Here is a 27057-nt window from a genome sequence, read left to right as displayed (position 1 = left end):
CAGATGCAATATGCAGGATAACAAATGTATTATTTCTGCACATTGTGCAGCTTAATAATGAACCTGTGATTGAGTTTTTCATGCCTGTTTGGATTCTGACTGGGCTGCCCCATCTGATGTCCCAACTTTTAGGATGTGTGTCCCCCAGTATCAAAATGGCTGTGTCATTCTTCTCCTTGTGTTTTGACAAAGCAGACAGTTTAGTCTTGTTATAGTTCAGAGCCACAATCACAGCAGCAGAGATATTGGAATAGGACGAGTATAATTATAGTGATTATGTTTCATCTCTATATATTGCCCATAACAACAGTCCCCCATCAGGATACACATGATTTCCATGTGTGATATCATGTGGCTGGCTTACAAATGTGATCACACAGAGGTGTGAGGGACTGACTGTCTGCCACCTGTGATGACAACAGGTATCCAAATTTACTCTCACTTTCCTTTTTTTAGGTACCCCTTCCCATCCTGCTCCAGAAAGTGTGTCATGTAAAAATAAAGTGTGTGCAGTCAGATTGTAAGAGGTGGAGTCACTGATTGATGACAACTACATTTAAGTGTTTGATGCATCAGTTCCTGCATTGCTACACATTATATTTTCTATACTTTGCCAGGAATCATTTAATCATAATATTAAAAAGTATCAGTTGCAGTTTTGTGTGGAGAAAAAAAAGTGAGTGATGGGAGAGGTTATATGAAAAAAGGGGGATGGATTCAAGGCTAGCCAAAGTACTGCGCAACAATGTAGTGTGAAGAAGTGACAAGTACAGCTCAGAAAACACAATGAAAGAATCTGAAGAAACTCATCCAGCCAACATCCAGATAAATTCTCACTTAAAGTCAAACTCTTGCCCTGACAACAAGATGTTGTGTTCCAATGACACCATAACTACTCCATTATCTAAAGACAAATCCACCATTGTGACTTTGGTTTTTCCAGATGTTGTATACAGCACATGCAGCACATGTCAACCCAGTAAATACTTTTTACAGCAAGTAGAATGAGAGGTTTACTGTCAATCTGGGCAGAAAATATACAAAATCTTTGCAAAAACCTCAAATTAGTATGAATCAAGATCCCTGTTGAACATTTACAGCACTTTGCAAAATTCACTCAGTACAGGTATAGAGTTACTGGTAACCAGTAATTAATGAGGTTTGCATATGTGATGACAGACATATATGGAGCAAAGGATAATGGTCCACCAACACTGACCTTTGACCTTGATGTCTCAAGGTATTTTACCATAAATACCTTGAGCAGCTGTCTTATCTGAGAAGCTCTTCTCTCTTACTAAGTTTTGATGCCTCCTAACACGCCTGGCAATCATTTTCTGATTTTTGTGATCTGAAAAATGATTATTGTCTTTGTTTTAAAATGTTCTAAACCCCAACCCCCCAACCTCTTCCATGTTAGCGTATGTGCTACAAGTCAAAGTTGAGATGGAATTGGAGATCCAGCAGTGTGAGAAGACCAAGGCTGTAAGAGAGGAGCAGCTGGAGCGTCTCACTCAGATCTGCCAGGAACAGGCTGTGAGTACTAAAACTACTTCTTTAACCTCACACCCAGGCTTACACTTCCCAATATACGTCCACAAAATTACAATAGAAAAAAAATATTCAGCACATCCACTCAAAACAGCATATGGGTCCCCATGCGCAACCAAACACAGATACCTACCAACAACCTTGAAGTGAGGACTGAGACAGAAGTTGTGCATTCAGCAATATTTTGAGTATTGAGCTGAGTATTTGCGACATATAATGAATTATATATGGTTGGAGAAATGGTTGGATCATGCTGCTGAAATGTTTCTATTGGCTTTTTTACACTTTTTACACTGGACACTATTGGATCTGTCAACAGCCTCGGTTCTGCATGAGGGTCCAAACTTTTACAGACTCATTTTAACCAAAGGAATGGGTGTTATACTCAAAAGGCAGAAACTAAGGAGAATAACACTTTTGGGCACAGCTTGGACATAGTCACACATGATTACTGTAGGCTTATATTGTATGCCAATAGTGAAAGTGTTCCAGTGTAGTTGTAGAAGTTTCTCACTTCTCATAAACCATAGAGTCACTTCAAAGTTAACAGTAAATTGTTAATTTTTAGTCATATAGGCATCCTGTTTTTGAAGAAAGAAAAAAAGAAAAACATGTCATGGTAAATGGCTTACTACACTAATGCTGTTTTTCCATACACATGGGCTGCCTCGGCTCGGCTCGGTTTGACTTTTCCCTGACAGCCCAGCACAGCAGGGATTTGCATTTCCATTACAATAGGGCAACTAACTTGCACGTGTGTCTTCAGTGGTGTGGCTTTGGCTCTTTAGTAGCTCTCTGTATATTTTGGTCGTTTCCGTCTTTTAGTAGTTTTCCTTTTTTTAATTTCATAAAATGTACCTGAATTCACAAACCTATAGGATATTACTACAGACGTTCCTTTTCTCACGTCGCAATGTGTGATGTTTCTGAGGACTGGTCTGGTCGGATTGAGGCCACACAAGTCCATGTTACACTGTCATTTCATCTTCCACCAGAGGAGGGCAGCAGCACCCTACAAACAGGTCATGTCTTTCCACACATTCATTATGATTCCTCATAACATGGAAAAATGCACACCATTATCAATAAATATTGATAAAGAGTTTAATTTACCATTACCATTTCTGAGACCATACATCGCTAACTACTCATAATGGGAATGATCAGATCCTTTCAAAAAATTCTTGTCAGTCAAATTGCTCTTCATAGATATAGGCAGTAAAAATTATTTTTAATTGAAGGCATATTAGGAATACATGTTTCACTTGGAACAAAAGTAATTAATGTATAATTTGTAAAAGGTCGCTTATTTTGTGTTCACATCTTTTACAAAATTCACTGATGCAATGTTTTAGTGTAAATGGGTTATTTGCATTCTCCAGACCAAAACACCTGACATCAATACAGAGAGACATGAGAGCTGTGTATCAGGGAGGCATACAGTTTACCTAAGATGTAATTAGATCATTCACTCAACTGGTGACTGCTGAAAATCTGAACACTGATTCCAACTCTACTATATAACTATAACTATTTTCTATGAGCTTTGTTTGCATATGCTTATACTGTATGTCTGACATTTATTTTACGCTGAAAATTGTGTTTTCCCTGTGTTATGCTATCAACGTAACGTTCTTGTATTGAAATGTGTGCAGACTCAGCTTACATTTTGTCTCCCTCCCTCGTTCTCTCACCTTTTCACCTGATCCTGTATCTTTGCCACTCCCGTCTTTCCTTGTTCTCTCTCTTTCTTTCTTCTTGGTTCTGTTACCTTCTCCTCTTTCCTCCCTCTTGTCTTTTCTTTCCTGCCTTTTCTATCCTTTTTCCATCCCTGTCCTCTTCACTCATCCTTTTTAAAAAAAATTCATTTCTACTTTTGCTGTTCCTTCCAACTGCTTTCCCTCTCTTTTTCTATGCATACAACCATCTCCAGTTTGAGATCAGGCAGCTGAGGGCCCATCTGGCCCAGCAGGATCTGGACCTTGCAGCAGAACGTGAAGCAGCCATGCAGATTCACCACGTATGGGGCAAACAGGGCAGGAGTTTTCAGGTTGTAGAAGGCTTGACTCCTGGAGAGTCCGACGATGAGGGCGGCCAGAGAAACCCCATGGAGCCTCATGCTACTGCAGGTACACTATGGTCTCTAAATCAGAGTTTCTAGGGACTGGGTTGCAGGATACTTAAAACACTACATGTAAAGTGATTAGGTTTTGTGAGATCAGGCATACATACTATACAGATAAACTGTAAAGAATGTAAGAGAGAAGACTACAATTGTGTTGTTTTACAGTGAGGGTAGCTTAGAATTAAAGACACTATTTCACAAACTAAAAATAAATACAACAAATAAAACTTTGGCATTAAAAATATAGCTAATTTGAATACACACCATGCCAGGTGCAGTGTTTGCTTGAGAAAGCAGCATGACAAACCAGGAGAGAGGTGCACCATAAAGTATGTACATAATTATGTGGAACAAAAAGTCTCTAACGGTGTAAGATCAGGTGAACTGGATGCCAGAGCAGTGTACAGTTAATCTGGAGCAGTAGCCCTGGAGCATCTTCGAGGCCAGGCTCTTAGTCCCTCTGTGCTCGCGCACAACACCCATCTGACCGCAGGCGCTCTGGGATCAATATGAGGGCAAAAAAAGCTTTTAAGATCTGGTGAATCCTGGAGAAAACAAGCATGTTCTCTGACACTACGTCAGCTTGCATGCCCCAACTGCTTCTGTCATGCCCCAACTATCTCTTTTACGGCCCCCCTCATGGCGAGGCCAACCTAGCCAGCCCAGACCACTTGGGCTATTTCAGGTACAGAGTGCTCTGTGCATTGGGCCTTGTTCGGGGAGAGTGGGCTCCTGTCAACATCTGTTCGCCTTCACCTGCAAACCACAATAGGGCACCACGATACTCCACAGTGGCCACAATATTACCCCAAGGGCATAGTGGGAAATCTGGCTCACAGAAACAAGTGGGGCTTTTTACAGAAACATGGTCACTGGGATGAGCACTTAGGTAATTTCAAACCAAGCCAAGCTTATTTGTATTGCTTAATATGGCACACGCTGTCTCAATGGGCTCTCACATTCAACTGCAGGGTGCCATCAAGCTACCAAGAAGTCTTTTCAAGGCAGCAGCCTTCAAGGGAATGAATGTCCCAGGAGATTGATGGTTTTGCCTTAAAGTACCAAGCCATGTAGAATTTAAGAACACCCAGTGACAATCAGCCTTAATCACCTAGCCAGTGGAGTTTTCTATCTGATGAGAGGATTGTGGCGAAGCTATTAGCTCTGCAAGGCTTTACTACTGCAGTACTTTGAGCTGCATGTTATGATGATGTTAAAGTATTGTAATGTAGTGTGTTGCATGCTTTTGCAGCAACACAAAGTTCAGCTGAGATAGATGATGATGGCGCTAGATGAAAAGCCAAAGTTTTTGCAATTCATCCTGAGGAACATGAAAGTCCACCTTTGACGTCAATTCATCAAAAGACATTCCACTCAAAACCACAAATGTCAGCCTGCGATGGACCAAGAGGAACATTCATGGGATGATTTATGTCAAGAGCCATGTTGCTAACATGGCACATATATAAGTCTCCCAAACTGTGAAACTATTATGTTAGCAAATCAAAGTATATTTCTTTTGAGTCTAAAATAGTAATTACCTGTTCACTTAGTCTGTATTAACATCAGCTGCAGTGCCTGTGGTGTAGAATTGACACCCACCAAAATTAGACTTCAGATTTGAACTAAAAGGACCTTAGTATGTCACCTCTCTTTTTCCACAGACAGATGACAGCCTGATAACTTGACTGTCACAAAAAGAAGGGCAGCCTTTTATGTATGCGGGGCAGCCCATTCTTTTTTCTTAAGACTCATGTGTTATTAATTGTGGAGTGATTGTCTCAGTCTTGTTTTAGTGAGTGCAATGCTTCCTCTCCAGGGGTGGCTCAGGGATTAATATTTTAGACTGAAAAATAAATGAAATTACCCATCAGAGTCTGCAGCATGTCCCAGGGGACAGAGGCTAGCACTCAGGGTACTCTGGGTTCGCACTCAGCCAGCGGACAGTGAGCTCAAGACCAATCAAGCGAACAGAGGGGCATAGCAGATCACAGCCATTCACCACACATGCTGAGGCCTGCTAGACTGAAGGGATCGGTTCCTGAACAAAGAGCTCCCACTCTCTCTCTCTCATTTCCCCCCATTCCTCCCATCCATGAAACCAACCCCACCCTGTCCCTGTCACGGTTTATTTCTGGTGCAATAGGGTGCAGCTGATGCACAGCGTAGCAGTGCGTGATTCTGACCACTTGACAATAAAGTACCCGTGGCCTGGGGCAAAAGTCATTTCTGTCAATATTATGTTGTAAACATAAGAGATATTCTCCATTTGCGCTAGTTTTTGTGGCTGACACCGAAATGGACCTACAGACAAAAATGTATTAAATCAAATTACAGTCACTGCCACACAGTGAGTATTAGCAGTATGAGTCAGTCACACTATATTATGCCCAAATTTGACGAGTACTTTTCTGTTATATACTTGCAATTTATGTAGTAGTAGTCATATTTTTATACAACATTTCGATCAGTGCATTAAAAAAACAGGAAAGACAGACATGAGTGTTTTCACTTTTACATGCTATTTGTCTTTGGATTTTTGTCTTCTGAATAAAACCCACAAATAAACTAAATCAATCAAGAAGTAATTATATGCATGTATGGAGGTATTGTAGTAGGAAGGCTTACATGTTTACAAGGAGTTAATGCTTTCCAATTGCAGATGCAGCAAGAGTTGTCAAATATGAGTAAATCTGTTAGCAGGTTTATCCAATGATTTGTTCACAAAGTGTTTAGTTGTAGTTTGTAATCAGAATTTAGATGTTTGTGATATAAATAAACCATAACCATAAAATCACTTGTATGGGGTTTTGACTGAACATGCAGAGGTTTATTAAAGAGTATAAAAAAAAAAAATTCAATTTCCCCGTGCGGGATAAATAAAGTAATTCTTCTTCTTCTTCTTAAAACAGCAATAGGGATAATGGGCTTCCTTGTTTACATATGGTATAGGAATTATATGAATACAGTTATTTAAATATTAAAACACGTAGCAGAGTAATGCTACACAAACATGCAAGTGTAAAAAAAAAGAAAAGAAAGGAAAAGAAAAGATTAAATTACATTGAACAAAATTAACCACTATAGCAACACATTTGGGTGTTAGTATTCACAAATGATGTCTATTCTTATTCTTTTTAATTTTTCATTTTAAACTTAGATCCAGTTGTGCGTGATGACATGAACAACTACATCAGCCAATACTACAGTGAAGCAAACAGTGGTAAGTGACTAACACTGACTTTAATTTCTACCACTCGATGTAAATTAAAGAGTCAAACATCTTTTTGAGTGGTTACACGGCTGGGAAAAACTTCATAGGTTTGGTCGAGTTGCAGAATTTTAATTTATACATTTGTATGATGTTATTTAACACTACAAATTCACATACATTCACATTTAGCAGAAATGAGGCAGTCTGTTGAGTAAATATTACAGACAAAAACCGAATTCATTCAGATTCAGTCTTGTTGATGTGACAGAAAGTGCACCGTCATGAACTTGTTGCGTTAAAGTAAAGCGGAAAATTGTTTTTATCTGTGTTGTCCGACTTTCTCTAAATGTGTAAAATGTCTTTCAAGATGCTGAAGCTTCTGGCATAGGTACCCAGCTCATCACCACGGCATCCATCGACATTCACCTTCCCACCAATCCAAATCCTATCCAGTTGAACCCCATGCTTGCTATGGAGCGGGTGGGCAGCGCTGTAAGTGACACCTCAACCAGCATATCAAGGTCCAGTGGCAGCCTGACGGCCCGCCCTCACAGCCTGAATAGCCACACCCCGGGTTCATCTATGACAGACTGCAGCTGCAGCACTGCTCAGGACCTCAGTCTAAGTTACAGCACCCAACGCTGCTGTCCTCCTTCCTTCTCAGGCCAGGACCCCTGCAGGGACCCCAGCATGGTGGTGCAGGAGCTACTCTCCTCCCTCTCTGAGGACTCCTGCCTTGCTCAAAAGGGCCTGGTAGTGGACCCTGTCAACCTTAAGCTTCCTAGCCCTACTGGCTCAGAAAAGGCCAGCCCTGAGCTGGACATTAGAATAAACATCTTCAACCGCAGGAACCAAGAGGAGAGACGAGGCCGGGGAAGGGGCTGTGTGCTGTTGCAGACCAGGCCACTGATCCACCTGCAGGGCAACACCACCGAGCCGTCCCTGGAGGAGAAGTATCGGCTCCTGGGACCAGCTGACACACCTCTGGGGCACATGCCTGATACATAAGCTACATTTACACAGATACAGAAGTGTTTTATCGTCTTTTACTGCCACCATGTTTGGCATATATCAGAACTCTTGTTGCAGGTCAAACCTCATGAGAGGCATTTAAGATTTAAAAATGGGATTTTCTGTGTAAATCCAATTTCAGCAAATCAGGAGTTATCTTGAGTCTTAGCTTTCAGCTAACATGGATGCTCACTAACTTGAGGTGTTCAGAAGTCAATAGTAGAAATGAGGCCCTTTGCCATACTGTCCACCCTCCCTGTTCCTCCTTTATGTATTTTTGAAATCAGAAATTCCCTGATATAGCACAACAAATACTATATAACATCTCGGTTAGGGGGAGTCTAATGTGTTCTTGGACACATTCTTCATCAGGAATTCTCACTTTGAATAGGACCTAAATGCATTGAACTGTACATGAATTAAAACCAGCAAGGGGCCATTCAAGCCTATACTCAACACTACTTTAATTCTGAACCGTGTTGCAAACCAAGACACTGTTCTCTGTTCTTGGAATTTCAAGCAGTTAAAAGGAGTGTTTTATATTGCATTTTCTTGTTGTTTAGTTCCTTTTTTTCCCTCTATGATCAACTTTAAACATCAATCATGCTGTTGTTTGTTCAAACAGCCACAGGGTACATAAAACTGGCTTAACTACACAAACAGCCAAATTTTTTATTTTACCTTTCCCTTTCTGTCACCATTTGTTTGATTTGAAACAATGAACCATCAACAGATTTTATTGAATAGCATTTTTATTTTACTTGTTGAGAAAAATATTAGTAGGGTATATTTGTGTGGATGAAATGAAAAGGTAAGTGACTGGATTCTTCACATGGAACTAGATTGGAGTGCTTGTAGCATGAACCTTTAAAAGATATGTGCCCTAAATGGCAAGCAAATTCTTTGCACTTAAATGTTTACAGACACTTTTGTAAACTTGATATGGAGGAAGTTATTGCCACATGCAGGTGTTGTCATTTGAATGAAAATAGCAAAAATAAAAGTTAGTATTTCCTTAAGTGCTCTCCATTTACTGACTCTTAATACATCATGTCAAGTGGTTTAAAGCTGTACCAAATATACTACATCACGATAAAAAAACCAGAGTGGGCTCTCACACTGGACGGATTATTAGACAATGCAGAAGGCCCCATCGTCTGGAGAAACTAAACGCAGACTTAGTGCCTCTTTTTTGCGTCTCTTTTTAGCCATTTTATGTTACTTTGTTGTCATTTTGCATCTCTTCATGGTCGCTGTGTGTCTCTTCGAGTGGCATCTTGCAGGCGAAGGCCTCCTCTCACAGGCTCCTTGTTACTCGCTGCACTGTACAGCGTTTTTTCATTAGCATCATCTGCTTATGTGCATATGCTTTTGAAAAATCTAAATTATTTAAGGTGATTAACATTAGAAGATCTGTCACAACAACTGCTAATTGGTCAAGTCATTGTAAGTGTGTCGTGAGAAGTATCAATCCCCTTAATTACCCTCTCATATCATTAATTCAGAAGATAAACTGCTGTACCATTTTGTTGCTTGTCAAATGTTTACAAGTATCCGGATAATGTTTTAATTGTTAATAACTATTAAGGCTGCAATTAAGCTGTCAACGCAAGTCTTTAAAGTTTTGAGAACTAAGTAGTTAATTTGCAGATCTGGGTATGTACGAAGATTGTTTGTTACGGTCTTATTTCATTCATTTGTAATTGACAATACATACTACAAAATGTACTATTACAAGCACTGTGGTGCACAGAAAAATATTATCACTATTCATGTACAAGGATTCTGCCTACAGCTCTTTTAGAAATCACAAAACTGAAGACTCACCCCCTGAGTAACTGATTTGAAGCCTTGATACTGAGTTCAAATGACACTGTCCATGAGTTGTACTCTGTAGACTTTGGACTTTTGATTGGAAACAATACATCAAACTACACAGTTAAAAAATGGTCAGTGCAGCAGAAACTGCATCTTAATTGCAAGATCATTACTGTGCCGACTGCCAGTGTCCTCTTTTCTGGCAGTGACGTTTCTATGTCATTTTCTAGGGAGTGTAGCTGGTGTATATACAGTACATTGACAGGGCATAGGATAACGTCTTCTAAAAAAAGCTAAAATGTGACATTATCCCTTATCACAAGCCAAAAGGCAATACTGGATGCGTTTGTGTAAACTACAACATGCCACATATGAACACTAAATGAAAGTATAGCATACATTACATGCCTCCCTACTGACTATTATGTGTATTTAAAAGTCACTCATGCTGTCCGGTTGATTGCTTTTCTCCAGGTGAGATTTTGGTGGCCTTTTGGGGATTTTGGAACCTTTGTGGACAGTTTGGGATTTGTTTCAGTGGTATTTCTTCTTGCTGTAATTTGTGTGTCAGAGAATGGCTGTTTGATGGTGTGTGCAGCAGTATTTTGTAGCTACTGTGGCTGGATTTTGTTGGCTCTTGAAGATGGAGCGTTTTTTTAATCTCCTACCCCGGGGGAGCAACATCAGTGTTGTAAAGATAATCTACAGTTTATTGTGTACCATTATGACATAGCAGTTGCAAAAACAGCTGAGAAACAAGGATAACTCATCTAGAATGTTCTTTTAAACTCTATTTGAACATAGAACAGTGAGACACTGTTTGATGTAGCATGTGGGATTAAGTGTCATCCCCAAGCAATGAGATGACCATGGCATTGGCGACTTTTTTGGGGAACCAGTCTGATAACAGTATGCTCCATCGTTTCAGTTCCTACTGTACTATCATAATTCATGAGAAAATGTTAAAGCAAATGCATACATTTTGTTTCAAACTAAAGCTTTATTAAATATGTTGCATTACAGATTAAAGATGTATGATAGTGGATGCATTATTTCTAAACAATAAGGCATTTTCACTGTTGTTTGAGAGGTCTTTGTCACTAATAGGACATTATTGTTTAAAGGCAGAATGAGTATGATTTGTCCGTTGTGGTTTGTAAACACAACATTCAAAGTTGGCCATGGCTCAACGACACCAGAAGAGCTCGCCAGTGTGTGAAAGCTGGAACGTTTTGGAACCAGTTGGTATTTCTGCTGACTATATTTGTTTCCGCCATTTTTGCAGCTTCTTCTTGGATGCTTGCTTAAGATCTGGCACCTGGTTGCTCCATTTTTATGGAGTCCAGCCCTCACACCCTGTGTGCTGTGGCTGAGGAATACACACCCAGTACCAAAGGTTGATACCCAGAAACGTCATGAACACTCAAATGAAAAAAAAAAACAGACATAGGGCAGGGTCTCTGTAGATACAGACAATGCCACAACCTTTTAGTGATTTTATAAATTATGATTAGGAGGGAATATTGAGTCCATACATTTTTTTTCTTTAAGGAATAACCTGCATGGAAAACCTTTTTATAGATTACATTTAGGTTTAACTATTGATCCCTTTTCAAAGCTTGATTCATCTCTGGAACAGCTTGAAAATGAAATACATTAAAATAAAACTAAATTTCTGTGTCACTGAGTAAAGTTAGTTCAGACAATAAAGAAACATATTTGCTGTTTCAAACATTAATTTTACTTTAAAATCATCTTCAGGAAAATTGTAGATGGCACACACAACAAATCAATACCAGGTTGATGATGTAACACTGGTGTTAGAGGAGCTGTACTCGACGTGAAAAAAAAAAGATGAGCTGGGATTGCCTCCACAGGGCTCTCAGTCCATTCACCAATACGTGAAATGACAACATTTTGTCAAGGCCACATGTGCTAAGATGCATGCGCAGCCGGACGAAACTCAGATTACAAGGCATATAAGGACTTCATTCTGTTCTCAGGATGCCATGACTCCACTACATAGCAAATATTTGTTTACTGCTATATTCATACTCTGAATACTGAATAAAGCTTCTTTAAAATACAATTTTTTTTTTTTTTTAAAGTCCCTCCAAACAAACCTGCTTGCTATTGTCCTCAGCAGCCAACTGAGTTTTGCGTGTCTTTTATTTTAAAGAGGTAATATGTAAGTTGATAAGCTAGATCTGCAACCGTCTACCTATTACAACACCCATCACATCAATCTAGTTTACAAAAACAACAATGCCTATCACATGCCATGGAACATGTAAATAAATAATGATCTGCTTGGCTCTCGACACAAACAAAGGAATCCTGTTGAATATGGGTGCCAAACCCCGGCTCAGCCACTATCTGTCACGGCTGCCTTGGTATTAATGTCTAAAGTGGAGGTGCTGTGCGTCTAATCTGAACTCCTTCCAGCTCAATCATCCATGTAAAAGAGATAACTCTCAAGGTTCATCTTCCAGCTCCACCCTGAGCAACACCGCCCAGTGATGAAATTAAATTATTTGTACACTAATAACTGCTTATAATCAAATTTGATGCTCAAGGCCAAATGAATAGTATGCCTAAATGATTCATATGAACCCAATTTGTCAATATGTATCATACTAGGTCAGTCTGAGTTAAGTGTTCAACTTTGACAGGCAGGGACACTGAGCAGACCTGTAGGAGACATCTTGAGAAGTAAATTGCTTTTGGGACCTCTCTGACGAATCAAGAGGTACAGTCCCTGTCACACTCACAGGAAGCTAAGTGAATTAACAGTGACCATTAGACACTCAATAATTAAAAATGTTTTAATAATGGCACAGAGGGAGTCACTTTAACTGCATTAACATTACATGATCATTGTTGATTAACATCTACCAACTCTTAGTACAATAAGATAATGACCTCCATCCTTCCTTCCAATACAGAAATATGGGAATTCATCATAAAATAACTCTAATCACAGAATCACGGTAGGTGTGAAAAGCTACGTGTGAATGTGAGTGTGAATGGTTGTCTGTCTCTGTTTGTCTCTATGTGCCCTGTGATAGACTGGCGTCCTGTCCAGGGTGTACCCCGCCTCACACCCGTTGTCAGCTGCGATCGGCTCCTTCTTTACGTAGGATTTGCTACGAACATGTTCATGAGAACACATTGTTGGTAGAGGTCATCAGGCGGCCATAAACACAACTCCGTTTTTTCTGGAATTTGTAAACAAGTAACAATTTTGCCATATTAATATAAAAGGTGATCAATGTCAGTTGTTTTACTGCTCCCAGGTGGCCAAAGATGGAGTAGTTAATATAGTTATTGCAGGTTAAATGTTTTTATCACACTACCTTTCTGTCGAAACATTGTTGGCTGTCAAGCTCCAGCAGTGCATTTTATTTAGTCTGTATTTGTTCTAAGTATGAGTCCCTCAACAGCACCAACCATGTTAGCTGATTGCCATACTGAAACCTACTGAAAACTGGCAATACTGCTGCCAACTTAAATTATCAATTTATACACCTGACTCCTTGTCAACATAGAAACGTATTACACATCCTCACCGTGAAAATCTACCATCAAAATATATTTTTCTTGCTTGCCTCAACGGTGAACAAAGAATGAAGAGTTTGGGGATTTTTTTTGTTTTCTGTGGAGACATGTAAGAAGATTTAAGATAATTGTGTTCCTTTAACATAGGCCTACAGAATTTTCTGTGGTTTTGTTTATGAATGTGATTTCTTTTTAAGTGCGTGGAAGAGATTTTGAATGCTGCTTTATTGCACTAAACAGCTGGGTTTATGCTGAAAAAGGGTCAATCTCATTGAGAACAAACAGATGCAGGCAGTACGACTGCATTACTGCTGCGGTGTGACAGATTCAGAACACGTCTCACACAGGACACTCTTTCAAGAGGCTCTGAAGCAGGAGAAAAATACAAATAAATTATACATCATTCTTTAAAAAGCTTCTCAGGTTCTCTTTTTGAAACATATTTCTTAAGTGCACTGGATCCAGAGGTTCGCTTGGTGGAAGAAATCTACTCAGGAGACTGTTGTCATGGCTACAGAAGTTGGTTTTTTTTTTGTCTTTTTTTTTTGCATTTACATAAAAACCCCTCCGATGCTTGTTATGCTACCTGGGATAAAAATGGGTCAAACTGGGAATGGGAAACAAGATCCACTGAGTGATCGAGCTCAATCACTTCAGTCCTCTCGAGAAATAATATTAATTATTTAATCAGTTTTTACTGAAAGTAAATCACATTTTTAATTTTCTAATAAAAGGAACTAGCAATCCATAAATGGAAATAAAGACAGAAACAAATTCTGTATAATTTACCTCTTGTTAAGTTCTTTGGCTTTTTCCAAGTTTTTCCAAAAGAAAAAAAAAGGACTACTGATAATTGCTCTTGTTGCTGCTGCATATGTTATAAGCAGTCATAATAAGACGTATACGCTAAGCTGGTCATGTGATAAACATGAGGACACACTCTGAGATAGTCCTCTGGGAGATGGGACAATACATCACACTGCTCCAAAGAACTGAATAAAATAATCTACAGAACATCTGAATTAATTCAGCAATCCAACGACGTGTAAGTATGTTATGCATGGCTTGCTACATGAAGGGTAAATTAGCAGCACATTTTTGGAGTAAAAGCCCAACCCTTCAGGGAAATGGCTGCCACAGATTCAACATTGTTCTTAATCGTATTAAAGACACATGGATTTTCATATTCTGCAACAAATGCAACAGCATTGCGACCAAACATTTCAGTGAGTCGCTGAAAATGAACGATTTAAAGAACCACAAACTAATCTCTTTTCCAAATGAGAGAAAATCATTTCTGGTTTTCTCCACCTGACAGGATTTGTTAACTGTTCCAAAAATGAACTTTTTGAAATAAATAAGAATATTTTGAGTTTTGCTTATGCTACATTCATAGTAGAATACACAGCATGAATCTTAATGAAGGAGTAAATAAAATACAGTGTTTGTAGACTATAAATAGGGCCGGATCATACGGAGAAAATGAAACATCACAATACTTTTTACCAAATACCTCGATATCGATATTGGGACGATATTGTAGGGTTGACTGCTTTGATTAATACTCATCAGTTATGTGGTTATAATGACTAAGTGGGTAAAGGCAAATAATAGAACATCAGTTCATATTACCACATATTACCACTCATATTACATCACTTTACTGTAATGTAACCTGTAACACCTGGAATAACAATAGAATATTCAAAATCTAAAATGATATCTGGTCTCATATCACAATATAATATCAAAATATTGCCCAGCCCTAACGTAAAAACTGTTTACAGTAACAGTCATGTAGAAATATTAATAGAAATGAATGACTTCAATAGCAATACTCATAGCATTAACATTTCAATTTAGTCATTGATAATCATACAATGAGGAATGTATCCATCTAAAACTAACTGACCATCCCCTGAAATGTTTCACAACAAAAGGCACTGTTTGACAACTTCAATCACTTGTTGTACCAGTGAGTGTTTTTTTCAAACTGAGTTGAGGGTGATAACCTGATAAAGTTCTCTATTATATTTCCACCTTTTTTTATTCGTCTAAAAAATCCTTGTTAGCTTTCAAGTTGCCAGCTGGTTTGCACCACAACACACTAGACATGTTTGCAGTGTCTCTGGCCACCAGGGCAGACACCTACATCAGCTGTCCTAAATCCAGTGGCCTTCAACTTAGTCTGACTCGGTAGCCCCGGCTAAATCACAATCACTGTCCCGGCCAGAGCTCAGGGTGTCTGCCAGCGCGTGCTGGGGCCCTGCAGCATTTCCATCTGGCCTCTTGGGAGTCGCACATCAATTGCTCTCAGCTAAATGCACTCACATATGAATATTTCAGTACGATTTAATGTTTCAGCTACAGCCCCAAAGGAGCAGAGCATCAATTTGTGAACACGGTTCTGCTAGAGTTAAAAGCCAGGCCGGATAATACAGTATGAAAGGCGCTGTCAATCTAGAAGGCCTCTTTTTTTTCACTGGAGAGACAGAAAAAAAGCTCACCCCTTTGCCTTCAGTATCAAGCTGCATACAAGCAGCTTTTCAAAGTTTGCTCTGGAAAGTAGCCGACTGAGCAGCAGGCAGCTTCTGGTTCACCAGAGCCACTGGTCGATTTGCCAAGCTCGGTCAGTTTTCCCAGAGCTCTGGTTGTCTGCCATTTGGTCTCCACATGCTCACACACACTCACTCACACACACAGCTGGTGGAGGGAGCAGGTCAGGGAGTCGTACACCTGCTGTCCTGTTAATAAAATACCCCAAAGTGATGCTGAAACCCCTTCCTTCACACAGCAAAGCTTCCCTCAGGTGTGAGAACATGAGTGCTTTACAAAACAGGCAGATTGTGACACAACTGAATTAATCAGCTGGTCAGTAAGCAGAACACTATGGAGCACATGGCACACGAAAAAAGCCCATACTGTTGTGCACTTCACATGAAATTACCGAGCAGCTCTTACGGTTATGCTGTACAGCCAAGGATACAACCAGTGCTTTGTCTTCGGGGTAAAGCTGCAATGATTACTAAAATTATCAATGAATCAATACATTTTTTGGTCTATAAAAAGGTCAGAATAGTAAAAAATTGTATATGACAAAGAGAAGCAGCAAATCCTAACATTTGAGAAGCTGGAACAAGAAAATGGCTATTAAACGATAAATCATTTCATTAAAACAGTTGCAGATGGATTTTTTAGTCATCTAATCTAATCGAATTATCATTTCAGCTCTACTTCAAGGAAACCATAAGAATAAAGTTGTTTTGTCCGCCTCCTGAAACAAAGTTTTTGACCTTTTTTTTTTTGCTTCCCTTCTGTTACATTTGAAAGAGTACTGGTAAATGAATCTTTTAATAGCAAAACATTGATTCAACTGGATTATCAATTCCCTTTCTTCTCTGTTTGATTTTAATGGACACAATTCTTTAGAGACCAACAGTTTCAGTGTGTTCAAAGGCATCATACATTAGGTGAACGTTGTTTTGACTGGCCCAAACAGAGATGCTTCTTCCTCATTTAAGTGACACGGTCTCTTTGGTAAAGATGCTGATAAGCAACAGGACGGGCGCTCTGTGCTGATGAGAGCAGCTGATAATAATAATACAAGATGCACATTTGTAAAATAAAACAGGCGGCTGACAGTTACACTGATAAGGTAATAATGGCACAGATTCTCCAGCCAAACAATGCAGAACTGCCCTGAGGCACCAATCAAAAATTAATACTAATTATCACGTGAATACTGCATTAACTTTGAAGAATTATGAATTATAAATCTGCAACATGGTTCCCCTCTCAGAACGGCCTTGCTTGCATGAGGATGTGATTTTCTTTTCCGGGCTGAAGCAGAGGACTTCGTCAAAAAAGAAATAACTGTGCATCCAGACATACCATCACTGTTGCAATATATAAATAGTATTTATTGTGAAACATATTGTAATCATGTAGTAAAAATAATACTTGACCTTTTGTCGTTACAAAATGATTTGAGGAGATATCTGTTTACACATTTTAATATCTTATAACCTGAGTGCTTATATTCATTTCACTTTTGGCTGACTCTGGACATAAGAGTGATCCCAAAGCACTTAAAGCTAACTTGCTATTGGTTCTGGTAAATCATTTAGAGCTTCAAATCAGCCATTAACTACATTTTAAGGGGTTTCTAGGTTAAATGTACCAAAGTGTGCCAGAAAAGGACTGCTTAAAGAATACTAGTAATATTTATCAATGGTTTGTCCCCATGTTCTGCTAGTATCAGTAACAATATTGATGGATTGTTCTATATTTTGATTCAGATGAAGTCTGCAGTCATTTGAGATGCAGTTTAGCACTGTGTCTCAAGTTTTTCTAGCATAAATCATGAAATAAATAATAAATAATTAATTGGTTAAACAAATAAATTGTAAATGTGTAAAAGGGCTTAATACATTAAGATTTTAAATGGTCAAAAATACCTCCAAAATACCACCTTAAGACACCCAGACCTTGAGGAATACTAGATCCATGATGTGATTTGATCAAAAACGTTTGACATTTGGAGATTTCTGCCAAAATTACATTTTAAATGCGTTTGGATAGCGAGCACATCTGTTCTGGTAACTGCTTAGAAAAAAATAAGGACGCTCCAACGGACATAAAGGAATTGGCACAACGTCAGCTGAATCAAGCCTGGGGAGAATTACTTATAGGTCTGACAATAACGGCAAAGTGCCATAGAACCCTAAAACATTGAAGAGACAATGAGTCACTGTGGAAAGTTCAGGAAGGCAGACCCCCCCTGAATTCCAAACAAGAACATTTTGCTCTTGCCAAAGTTTAAGTGGATGATTTTGGTCACACATATATATTTCATGAAGTTAATGGGCTCCATCAACTAGTGATTAGAGATTCTTCTGGGAGGCTTCTGCGCCAGAGTGACAGCTAGGATGGCTGGTGCTTGATCTAGCAGTCATAAACAGGTCACAAACAATGTCACGCATGTGACATTTCCTGTCACTGTATTTGAATACATGCGAAACACCCGTAAATGTAACCCTTGACCTGCAGCATTCAATATTTTTATTCTTTTGCGCAGGTTTGTGGAAAATACAGCACACATAAATAAGCCACAAGCATCACGATCCAAACTTCGCCAAAAGGTTTGAATGATTAAATGCATCGCGTTTAATGCATGCTTCTACAGAATTAATCAGGCTGTGTCTAAGATATACCATTATGATGAGTTATCTTATTGGTTTGTAATGTATCCTTGAGGGAAAAGAAGCAAAGCCAGAAAATTTGCTACAAAGGACATTGAGCAAATAGTTGGATGGATTTCAAATGGTATCACTTTGGTTGGTGTGCCTTTGCTTATAGTTCTCTTTATATTTTCATTGTTTACACCACTTACCGCATTTATCACAACAAGAGTGTCTTGGGATTTGACCTCAGTGATGAATGAAATAGTAACCACATCTAGCTTAGCAGACTCTCCGGGGAGGAGATTTTGTAAAGGTAAGACAACATGTTCAGGCCCACAGTACAAAGCTCTCAGATCTTTAGTGACAGTGACTGAGACTATAAAAGGTAAAGCAGTGGTTATAATGAGCTCTCTAAGGGCAGGGTGAAAAGGTTATTTTAAAGTATAAAAGAGGTAATGCTCAACCTGGTTTTAAAACTATCTGCAACAAATTTATTTTATACTGAAACCACTTTTACAATCAGAAATAAAAGCGGCTTGAATATGATACTACTCTCTCTGAGAAACACCATACCGACACAGACTGCTTCAAGTGAGACAAGTCACATTGAATTAACCACACACTGCACCTTGTTCAAATACCAAAGAGTAAAGCTTAGAAATAAAGATCGATATGAGCTGTATCAAAATACCTAAGATTTAATTTAATGCATCCTAATTCAATTGAAATACCATTAGATGTACAAGCTGACAGTTGTATTGAACAATCCCAGAACACAGGATGAAGTCACTCATTAAAAAGGGAAAAAAAAACGTTTAAATGCATTAGAACATTGAGACATAATAGTTAAAGTTGCAAAATCCAATATGCATAATAAAATTTCTGTGTTTTTTTTTTTTTTTTAAATGCATGCCGCCCAAACACTTCACTCTATGAAGCACAGAGAATTATTCTAATGAAAGTGAGTCTGGATTTACTGCAGTTGATTTTGAGCAGATGAATTTCAGTAGCCAAAAAACGTTCACAGCTTTCTTTAAAACATGATATATAACAAACGTGTCAATATTTGGAACAGTATTTTATTTTTTTAAATGTTAAATTTGATTGTATGCTAATAAAAAGAAGACAGACTCAAACTGATTTATATGTCTCATATTTTTGAGCCATGCCTGAGGTTGAACAGCTGTAAAGAGCCAATGGTGACAGCATTCACACTTCCAAAAATGTAAGTCCATTATCACTGTAATATTAATTGCAATATTCAGTTTTTCATGCCCCCCAAAAAACTGTGATGTCATGAAATTTCAAAACATCAATTTCCCAATTGCAGCGGCTCCTGCGCATATGTGTGAAGTTAAACAGGTTTTAGTTCAACTAAAAGCAGTTTTACATTTATACATATAGACAATAAGATAAAGCATGAATAGTAATACCTACAACTGTGACTTTCATCAACTTTCCTTGGGCAGTGACCTCACTGTCATCGGCCGTGTTTCTTTCATGGCAATTAAAAAGGCTTTAATCAACAGTCAAGTGTCAGTAAACCCAGCTGTGTCAAGGTCAAAGGCATTTTCTACAGCAGATCTGATCAATCAATCAATCAATCAATCAAAACTTTATTTTTATAGCACTTCTCATGTACAGCAAAGGCAACATACAGTAATACGCAGAGTAAAAATAAAACAACAAGAAAAAGAACAATATCAAACAAAGGAAGTTGAGAAAATACTCAAAACCATGATTGGATTTTTACAATACATTATCCATAGTTTGCGCCTCATCTCAACTGTAAGACAGCGTGGGGGGATAAATACCCCACGGTTTATCATGACTTGACTATGATTTGACCCTCTAATAACACAGCCCCGGTGGTCATCACCACCACCATATTCTTACAGCTAAATTACCTCATTAACAGACACAAATGACAGATTTCTTTCTACTATCATTTACCCAAACTCCTCCTCTCACTGTACATACAGATCATGTATGCATGATTTGTCATGTCCGCTTGTGAGCATAGTTGTAGTCATGGGGAAGTCCAATAAGTCTACTGTTTGGTTTTAGAGTCATTATTTAAGGCAGGCAGTAGTTGTTCCATCCCCCTACCCTGACTAGTTAGAAAAGGATATATTTAACTTGTGGTGGCAAGAGAGGGGATGAGAGAGGAGAGAGAGATTTTTGCCCACATTTTTATTCCACATATAGACAAGAAAATGGCCCATTCTGTCCTTGTTTGAGACGCTAGAGCAGAGGTGTCCAACCCTGCTCCTGGAGAGCTACTGCCCTACGTGTTTTAGGTTTCTCCCTCCTCTAACTCACCTGTGACAAGCTTCAGCTGCTTGATAATGATCAGGTGTGTTAGAGCAGAGAGAAACCTAAAACATGCAGGACAGTAGCTTTTCAGGAGCAGGATTGGACACACCTGCTCTAGAGCTAACATTAAGACTGACCACTGCAGGATAACCTAGAAAATGCTCCTACAACAGAGAAGAAGAAGCTGTGTTTGTTTGTTTTAACTAAGCTCTACAGGATGAAGAAGGAACAGGAAGAAAGAGATGTTTGAGCAGACCACAGCAAACAATGGCATTGTGCAACTGTCTGTATTGTTTGTTCATGCTTTCAAACCACAGCTGCCAATACCATGTTTGTGAATCTAATTAATTGTATCTTAGTGATACATTTATTTTTCAGGACAATGGGTTTTAAAACATGCATTTTCATATTAATGCCCATTAGATTAGCATCCATAGAAATGTATCTTTAGTACTGGCTCATAAGACAACACTCACTACATACACAACGATTATGCATTATAAAACCTTCTTAAAATTGCCAAGTGGCACAAATAAAAGTGATGCGCTGATTGTTCTTTCACTGGCATGCAAGTCCAAAACATCACACTAATGCTGAGTGATGCTCAGCTCAGCAGTATTTCCATTAAGACATTAAGATACAATTAAACAAGATATGCAAGACGGAAGTTTAGTTAAGAGCTTCAGATTTCATGCACATATAGGCTATAGATAGACAGATAGATCCATAGATTGAATTAAAATCCAATCTACTGTGCGCTCAGCAGCAACCCCCTCCCTTCTCTGATAAGTGTAGTTCTTCTTTCCCTCCAATAGATGGCCTTGTTCTCGAGTAGATGAGCAACCTGGACGGAGCACGGGAGACATGATGACTGTCCACAGATGCTGCTGAATTTATGTTCAAACAAAATAAACATACAACAAAACAAAACTACAAGGAATAATACCAGAGACCAAGACCAACAATGCGATTCTCTGTCTCGAGAAAATATTTTCCTGTGTGATCAAGAGCTAAAATAAAAAAATAAAACTTTATTGGAAGCACAATTCCAACAAGACAACAACTCCTCTCTTACCTGAGTACCTGTTTGACCATGTACTCATTTGTACTATGGATCAATAATACGCTGATAATATATTTCTTGTAAATAAGTTGCTTCATTGTGTGACCAGGAAACAACCTTTAGGCTACTTTAACTAAACACATTCTGTTTGTTTGTTTGTTTGTTTGTTTGTTTGGGTGGTAAATATTTGTAATCCATAAGCTTTGTCATATTTTTTTTCGTATACCTTTGATGATGATCCCGATGATGACCACTAACCCATCCTGAAATTGACATGCATCTGGATCCAGGTGGTTCCGTGCCATCGTGTTGCCGTTAGTCTTTATTTTTGTGTGAAGAAACACAATATGAACATCTGCATTTCTTAAGCTTTGGTTACGAATATCCACTGGATTTTTTTTTTAATTTACAGGTTGAGAGATATGCAGTATAGGTCGATGGAGAGTCCGGTGTTGACGTCATGACGTCAGAGCAGCAGCGTGTGGGACCCTGCAGACTCCTTGCCCCCCCTCACGCCCCCTCCCCCCTCCCGCACCCTCCCAGTCCGGAGAGACACACGTTATCAGGGAGGCAGCCGAAGGGCCAGTCATCTCCTCACATCTTTTCTGCATCTACCACAATCCCCTTTATCCGTCCTGTATGGTGGATATTATTTTCAGCTCTTCTTTCTTGGGTGATATGGGGGATCATTCCAAAAGTAAGTAAGCTAAACTGCTCGCTGGAGTTTTAGGTGGCAGATTTTTGTTTTCGACGCGGTGGCATTGTGGGTTGCATGATATCTTCAGCAGTGCACCGATTACTAAAGTTATTTTCTTAATGATGCAATATTGTGTAGTATCAATCGTTAGGTTGTGCATTTTTGCAGGCGCTTTTAGAAATTAGACAATGCATAATAATAATAATAGCAAAAGTCTTCATTTGTTACATAATCACGACTTGTCCAGTCTGCAAAAATAGAGGAATTCACTGCAAAACTGAGACGTACACGGGCTGGACTTTCAAATTGAAAAAAAAGAGAGAGAGAGAGAATAATAAATGCTGCAATTGTTTGTGATAGTGTGTTTCTCTTGCTGCATTTTCTGTATGTGGTTACAATGTTGTGGGCTCTTTGCAGAGAAGTCAGGATTCGCGATGTGTGTAGGATGTGGAAGTCAGATCCATGACCAGTACATTCTGAGAGTCTCTCCCGACCTGGAGTGGCACGCAGCCTGCCTGAAGTGTGCAGAGTGCAGCCAGTACCTGGATGAGACCTGCACTTGTTTCGTCCGGGACGGCAAAACCTATTGCAAAAGAGATTATGTAAGGTAGGAGTTGGGAAGTCTCCGTTTAGGCTGAATTTTGTTTAATCACATTGAATATAAAAGTTACGTTTATTGAAAAACAATAAAAGTGTATAGCGACCAGGCCTTATTAAAAATACTAATTTGGACATACAAAGAAAAATGCAAGTTAACATGTTAACTGCTATAACAATATTAACTACAAACAAATAACACTCCACACTATGTTGTTATCTTTTCCAATTTAAAATAAACTATAAGGGCATTTATAGCTCATCCGAAAGTTTGCTTCGTTACTTATTTCTTTATTTTTTACATTTCTTCTTATTTGTAATTCTCTCTTTTTTTCTTTTTTTTTAAACTTTCCCCAATTTCCCAGGCTGTTTGGAATAAAATGCGCAAAATGCAACCTGGGATTCAGCAGCAGCGATTTGGTGATGAGAGCCCGGGATAACGTGTACCACATCGAGTGTTTTCGGTGCTCGGTGTGCAGCAGGCAGCTGCTGCCGGGAGACGAGTTCTCCCTGCGGGAAGACGAGCTGCTGTGCCGGGCAGACCACAGCCTGCTGCTCGAGAGGAGCTCCACAGGAAGCCCCATCAGCCCCGGACACATCCACTCCAACAGACCGTTGCACCTGACAGGTTGGATTATTATTGTTATTATTATTATTATTATTATTATTATTATTATTATTATTATTATTATTATTATTATTATTATTATTATTATCATCTGTATTTATTTATTTTACTGAAACCAGTGGAATTGTTTAGAATAACTGAACATCACACAATCGGCGGTTCATTCCTGAATAAAATTTAAAAAATGTATGAAATACATTTTTTAAATTTCACTAATATTTAACTTATTAGGCACAAACAAAGTAAACGTTTGTTGGAAATGCGTAACGTCTTGATTTTATAAAAACGAAATGAAAAAGAAAAAATATTCAAGGCTTAGTATAGTCTTTCTTTTTGTTCTTCTTTAACATCTTGCTCATTTATTTTGTGGTGGTCGGGCTGGGTGTGTGGAAAGTGCGTGTGTGTGTGTGTGTGTGTGTGTGTTTGTTGCGACCTTTATTTAGGCTAATTTCATAATTGATCTCATTAGCGCTAACCTGCTCTGTTGCCATTATCTGAATAATCTGGTAGCCTTTTTGAGTCCCGACTGTGGCTGCATGCGTGTGTGTGTGTGTACGTGTGTGAGTGTGTGTGTGTGTGTGTGCGTGTGTGTGTGTGTGTGTGTGTATGTGTGTTTAAGTATGTGTGCGTAAAAGTGTGTGTGTTCAGAGCTGTCATCCTGAGGGCGCCTGCAAACAGAAAGGGAACAAAGCAAATGTGTGAATAATGTTCACCAACTTCCTGCTTTAAAGCGCTCAGTTTAAAAAAAACCTCCACAGCTCAGTGCCTGACACAGGCCTCCAGCGGGGACACCAGCAGCCTTTCATATTTCAACTGCGTTTTTCAGATCTAATTGAGTTTAGAGTGGGCCTGCAGATTTGTTTAAAAATAGCCTCCTGTTTTACGGCGACACGGCCCGGGATTATAATAGGCTTATTATAGACACCAATGCAAGAAGTGAGTGGTTCAATTGCAAAAAGCAACCTTAAAGAGCTTCATACATGTAGAATTTATGAACCATCATTTATTTCTTAATTTCACGCGAGATGTCAATCTAAATAGTCTTTAAACTCTTTAAACGTCCTGATTTGCGTGATTATAAAACAATAATGTCAGACTGATACGTAGCCTTTAGCCATTATTGTATAAAACACAACGATATGTAAAAGGAAAAACAGTGCAGATGGAGATTAATGGGCTGCTAAGTAGCTGTATCAACATTTGAAAGGCTTTCTGAGGCCTCGTGCAGTTTCTAACATACGTTTTCCCCTCCCTCCCTCCCTCCCTCCCTCTCTCCGTCCGTCCGTCCTCAGCAGACCCGGTTACGGTGCGGCAGGCTCCGCATCGGAACCACGTCCACAAACAGTCGGAGAAGACGACGCGGGTCAGGACGGTGCTGAACGAGAAGCAGCTCCACACGTTGCGAACCTGCTATAACGCCAATCCGAGGCCGGACGCGCTGATGAAGGAGCAGCTGGTGGAGATGACCGGCCTGAGCCCCAGGGTGATCCGGGTCTGGTTCCAGAACAAGCGGTGCAAAGACAAGAAGAAGTCCATCTTGATGAAGCAGCTCCAGCAGCAGCATCACAGTGATAAGACTGTAAGCATCTTCGTAAGTTTGACCCCTTTATTACTACAATAATTCATTCATTCGTGTATTCCTGTATATTTGCGTGTTTGTTTATTATTTCAAACCATGACACTGAACTCAATGCACCTTTGGATTTCTATTTGAGGCTGGCATACATCTTTATTAAATAGGGGAAACAGATGCAACATATGACAATATGGCTATGTTTCCTATGAAAATAGCACGTTTTTTTTTTAATAGTTTGCCTGTTTGCCTTGTGATTAGCAGGTACTCCTTTGTTAATCACGACCAGCCTGTAATTCTACTCCTTTCTAGAGTTTAGTTTTTATACTTTACTTACACAAGACACAGTACAACTGCCCCAGTTGGCTCCAGTGCTATCCTGTATTCAAACTTTAGGTCAATGAATAATGAATCAACTGCTTTGGCTTCAGTTGCTTGACCTGAAAGATAATAACATCCTCTGCGAGTATACGATTAAGTCTCCGAAACATCTCTTGCTCTGAGATAGTTCAACCTTTGCTCCACCCCAAGAGGAAACTCTGGGGGGTGGCGGTCTCTCAATTATTCCAAATTTAGCATCTATCATGAATGGCACATGAAAACATACACTTTCCACTGAGGGTTTTGAAAACATATATGTCTGTAAAGATTTTTCTTCAGTTCTTTCAAAAGTTTGCTTTCTTGTGACTTTGTCAGAACCTGCAGGGCCTAACAGGGACGCCTCTTGTTGCTGGGAGTCCCATCAGACATGAGAGCTCCGTGCAGGGAAACCCAGTGGAGGTTCAGACATACCAGCCTCCATGGAAAGCCCTGAGTGAGTTCGCCCTGCAGAGCGACCTGGACCAACCAGCCTTCCAACAACTGGTGTGTGTGTGTGTGTGTGTGTGTTCAGGACAAACTGAGTTAGATACACACAGACACAGACACAGCTATCTATCTATCTATCTATCTATCTATCTATCTATCTATCTATCTATCTATCTATCTATCTATCTATCTATCTATCTATCTATCTATCTATCTATCTATCTATCTATCTTTCTATCTATCTATCTATGCATTTTACATACACAGAGATAAATGCAAATAAATATATTACTATATATTTTACACACACACACACACACACACACACACACACACACACACACACACACACACACACACACACACACACACACACACACACACACACACACACTGAGAGGCAACATGCAATGTCAACGTTTAGTGTCTCCATGTCAGCAAAGAGAAGGAAGCTGAACTATTATGTTTTTACAACTACGTTTTCAAAATAAAAGCCTGAATATTGACCATATTCTGACATTTTGCTTCTCTCTGTTCAGGTGTCTTTCTCTGAATCGGGCTCTCTTGGAAACTCCTCCGGCAGCGACGTGACTTCTTTGTCCTCTCAGTTACCGGACACCCCCAACAGTATGGTACCCAGCCCGGTGGAGACGTGAAACGGGGACCCTTGTCGGTTCCCCTCCCTCCTCCTGCAAGAACAATTGCAGCATGATCCCGCCCCCCCCCCCTGCATGTGACCAGCTCATCACATCACCCAAACAGAGGAGAGTGCTTCTTCTTCTTCTTTTCTTTTTTTTGTTATTTTTTAAATCTCATGCCATGGAGGAGATGGAACCGAGAAAGCACCGATTGACTCCGAGTTTTTTTTGGAGCTTTCTTTGACAAAAACTATAAGCAGAACAATTGTTGCATGACT

At 39.3% G+C, this 27057-nt stretch overlaps 2 protein-coding genes across 4 annotated transcripts in view; both read left to right on the top strand.

The window, feature by feature from the left end:
* Positions 1-7898, top strand: part of LOC310951590 (transmembrane protein 266-like) — a gene marked incomplete at both ends in the record, with an annotated part of 35266 nt that extends 27368 nt beyond the window's left edge. Inside the window, 4 exons of the mRNA XM_083919892.1 lie at positions 1421-1536; positions 3485-3680; positions 6837-6899; positions 7258-7898. Coding sequence (XP_083776018.1) covers positions 1421-1536; positions 3485-3680; positions 6837-6899; positions 7258-7898 — 1016 coding nt within the window. The remainder of the gene's footprint in view (positions 1-1420; positions 1537-3484; positions 3681-6836; positions 6900-7257) is intronic.
* Positions 7899-22478: 14580 nt separating this feature from the next.
* LOC310945308 (insulin gene enhancer protein ISL-3) lies at positions 22479-26797 on the top strand (the record flags this gene model as incomplete). 3 transcript variants are annotated; one of them, XM_083911364.1, is made up of 6 exons in its annotated part: positions 22479-22536; positions 22954-23143; positions 23499-23761; positions 25057-25340; positions 26031-26198; positions 26681-26797. In XM_083911364.1, 6 exons carry the CDS (start codon positions 22479-22481, stop codon positions 26795-26797), a joined length of 1080 nt encoding a protein of 359 aa, XP_083767490.1. The 3 variants fall into 3 exon arrangements, with proteins under 3 accessions (XP_083767490.1, XP_083767489.1, XP_083767488.1); XM_083911363.1 differs by having other exon boundaries at positions 25054-25340; XM_083911362.1 differs by having other exon boundaries at positions 25054-25352.
* Between the last annotated feature and the right edge of the window lie 260 nt (positions 26798-27057).

The sequence above is a fragment of the Echiichthys vipera genome (genome assembly GCF_963691815.1).
Source record: "Echiichthys vipera genome assembly, chromosome: 1".
Taxonomy (NCBI): domain Eukaryota; kingdom Metazoa; phylum Chordata; class Actinopteri; order Perciformes; family Trachinidae; genus Echiichthys; species Echiichthys vipera.
This window is presented reverse-complemented; position numbering and strand designations above follow the sequence as displayed.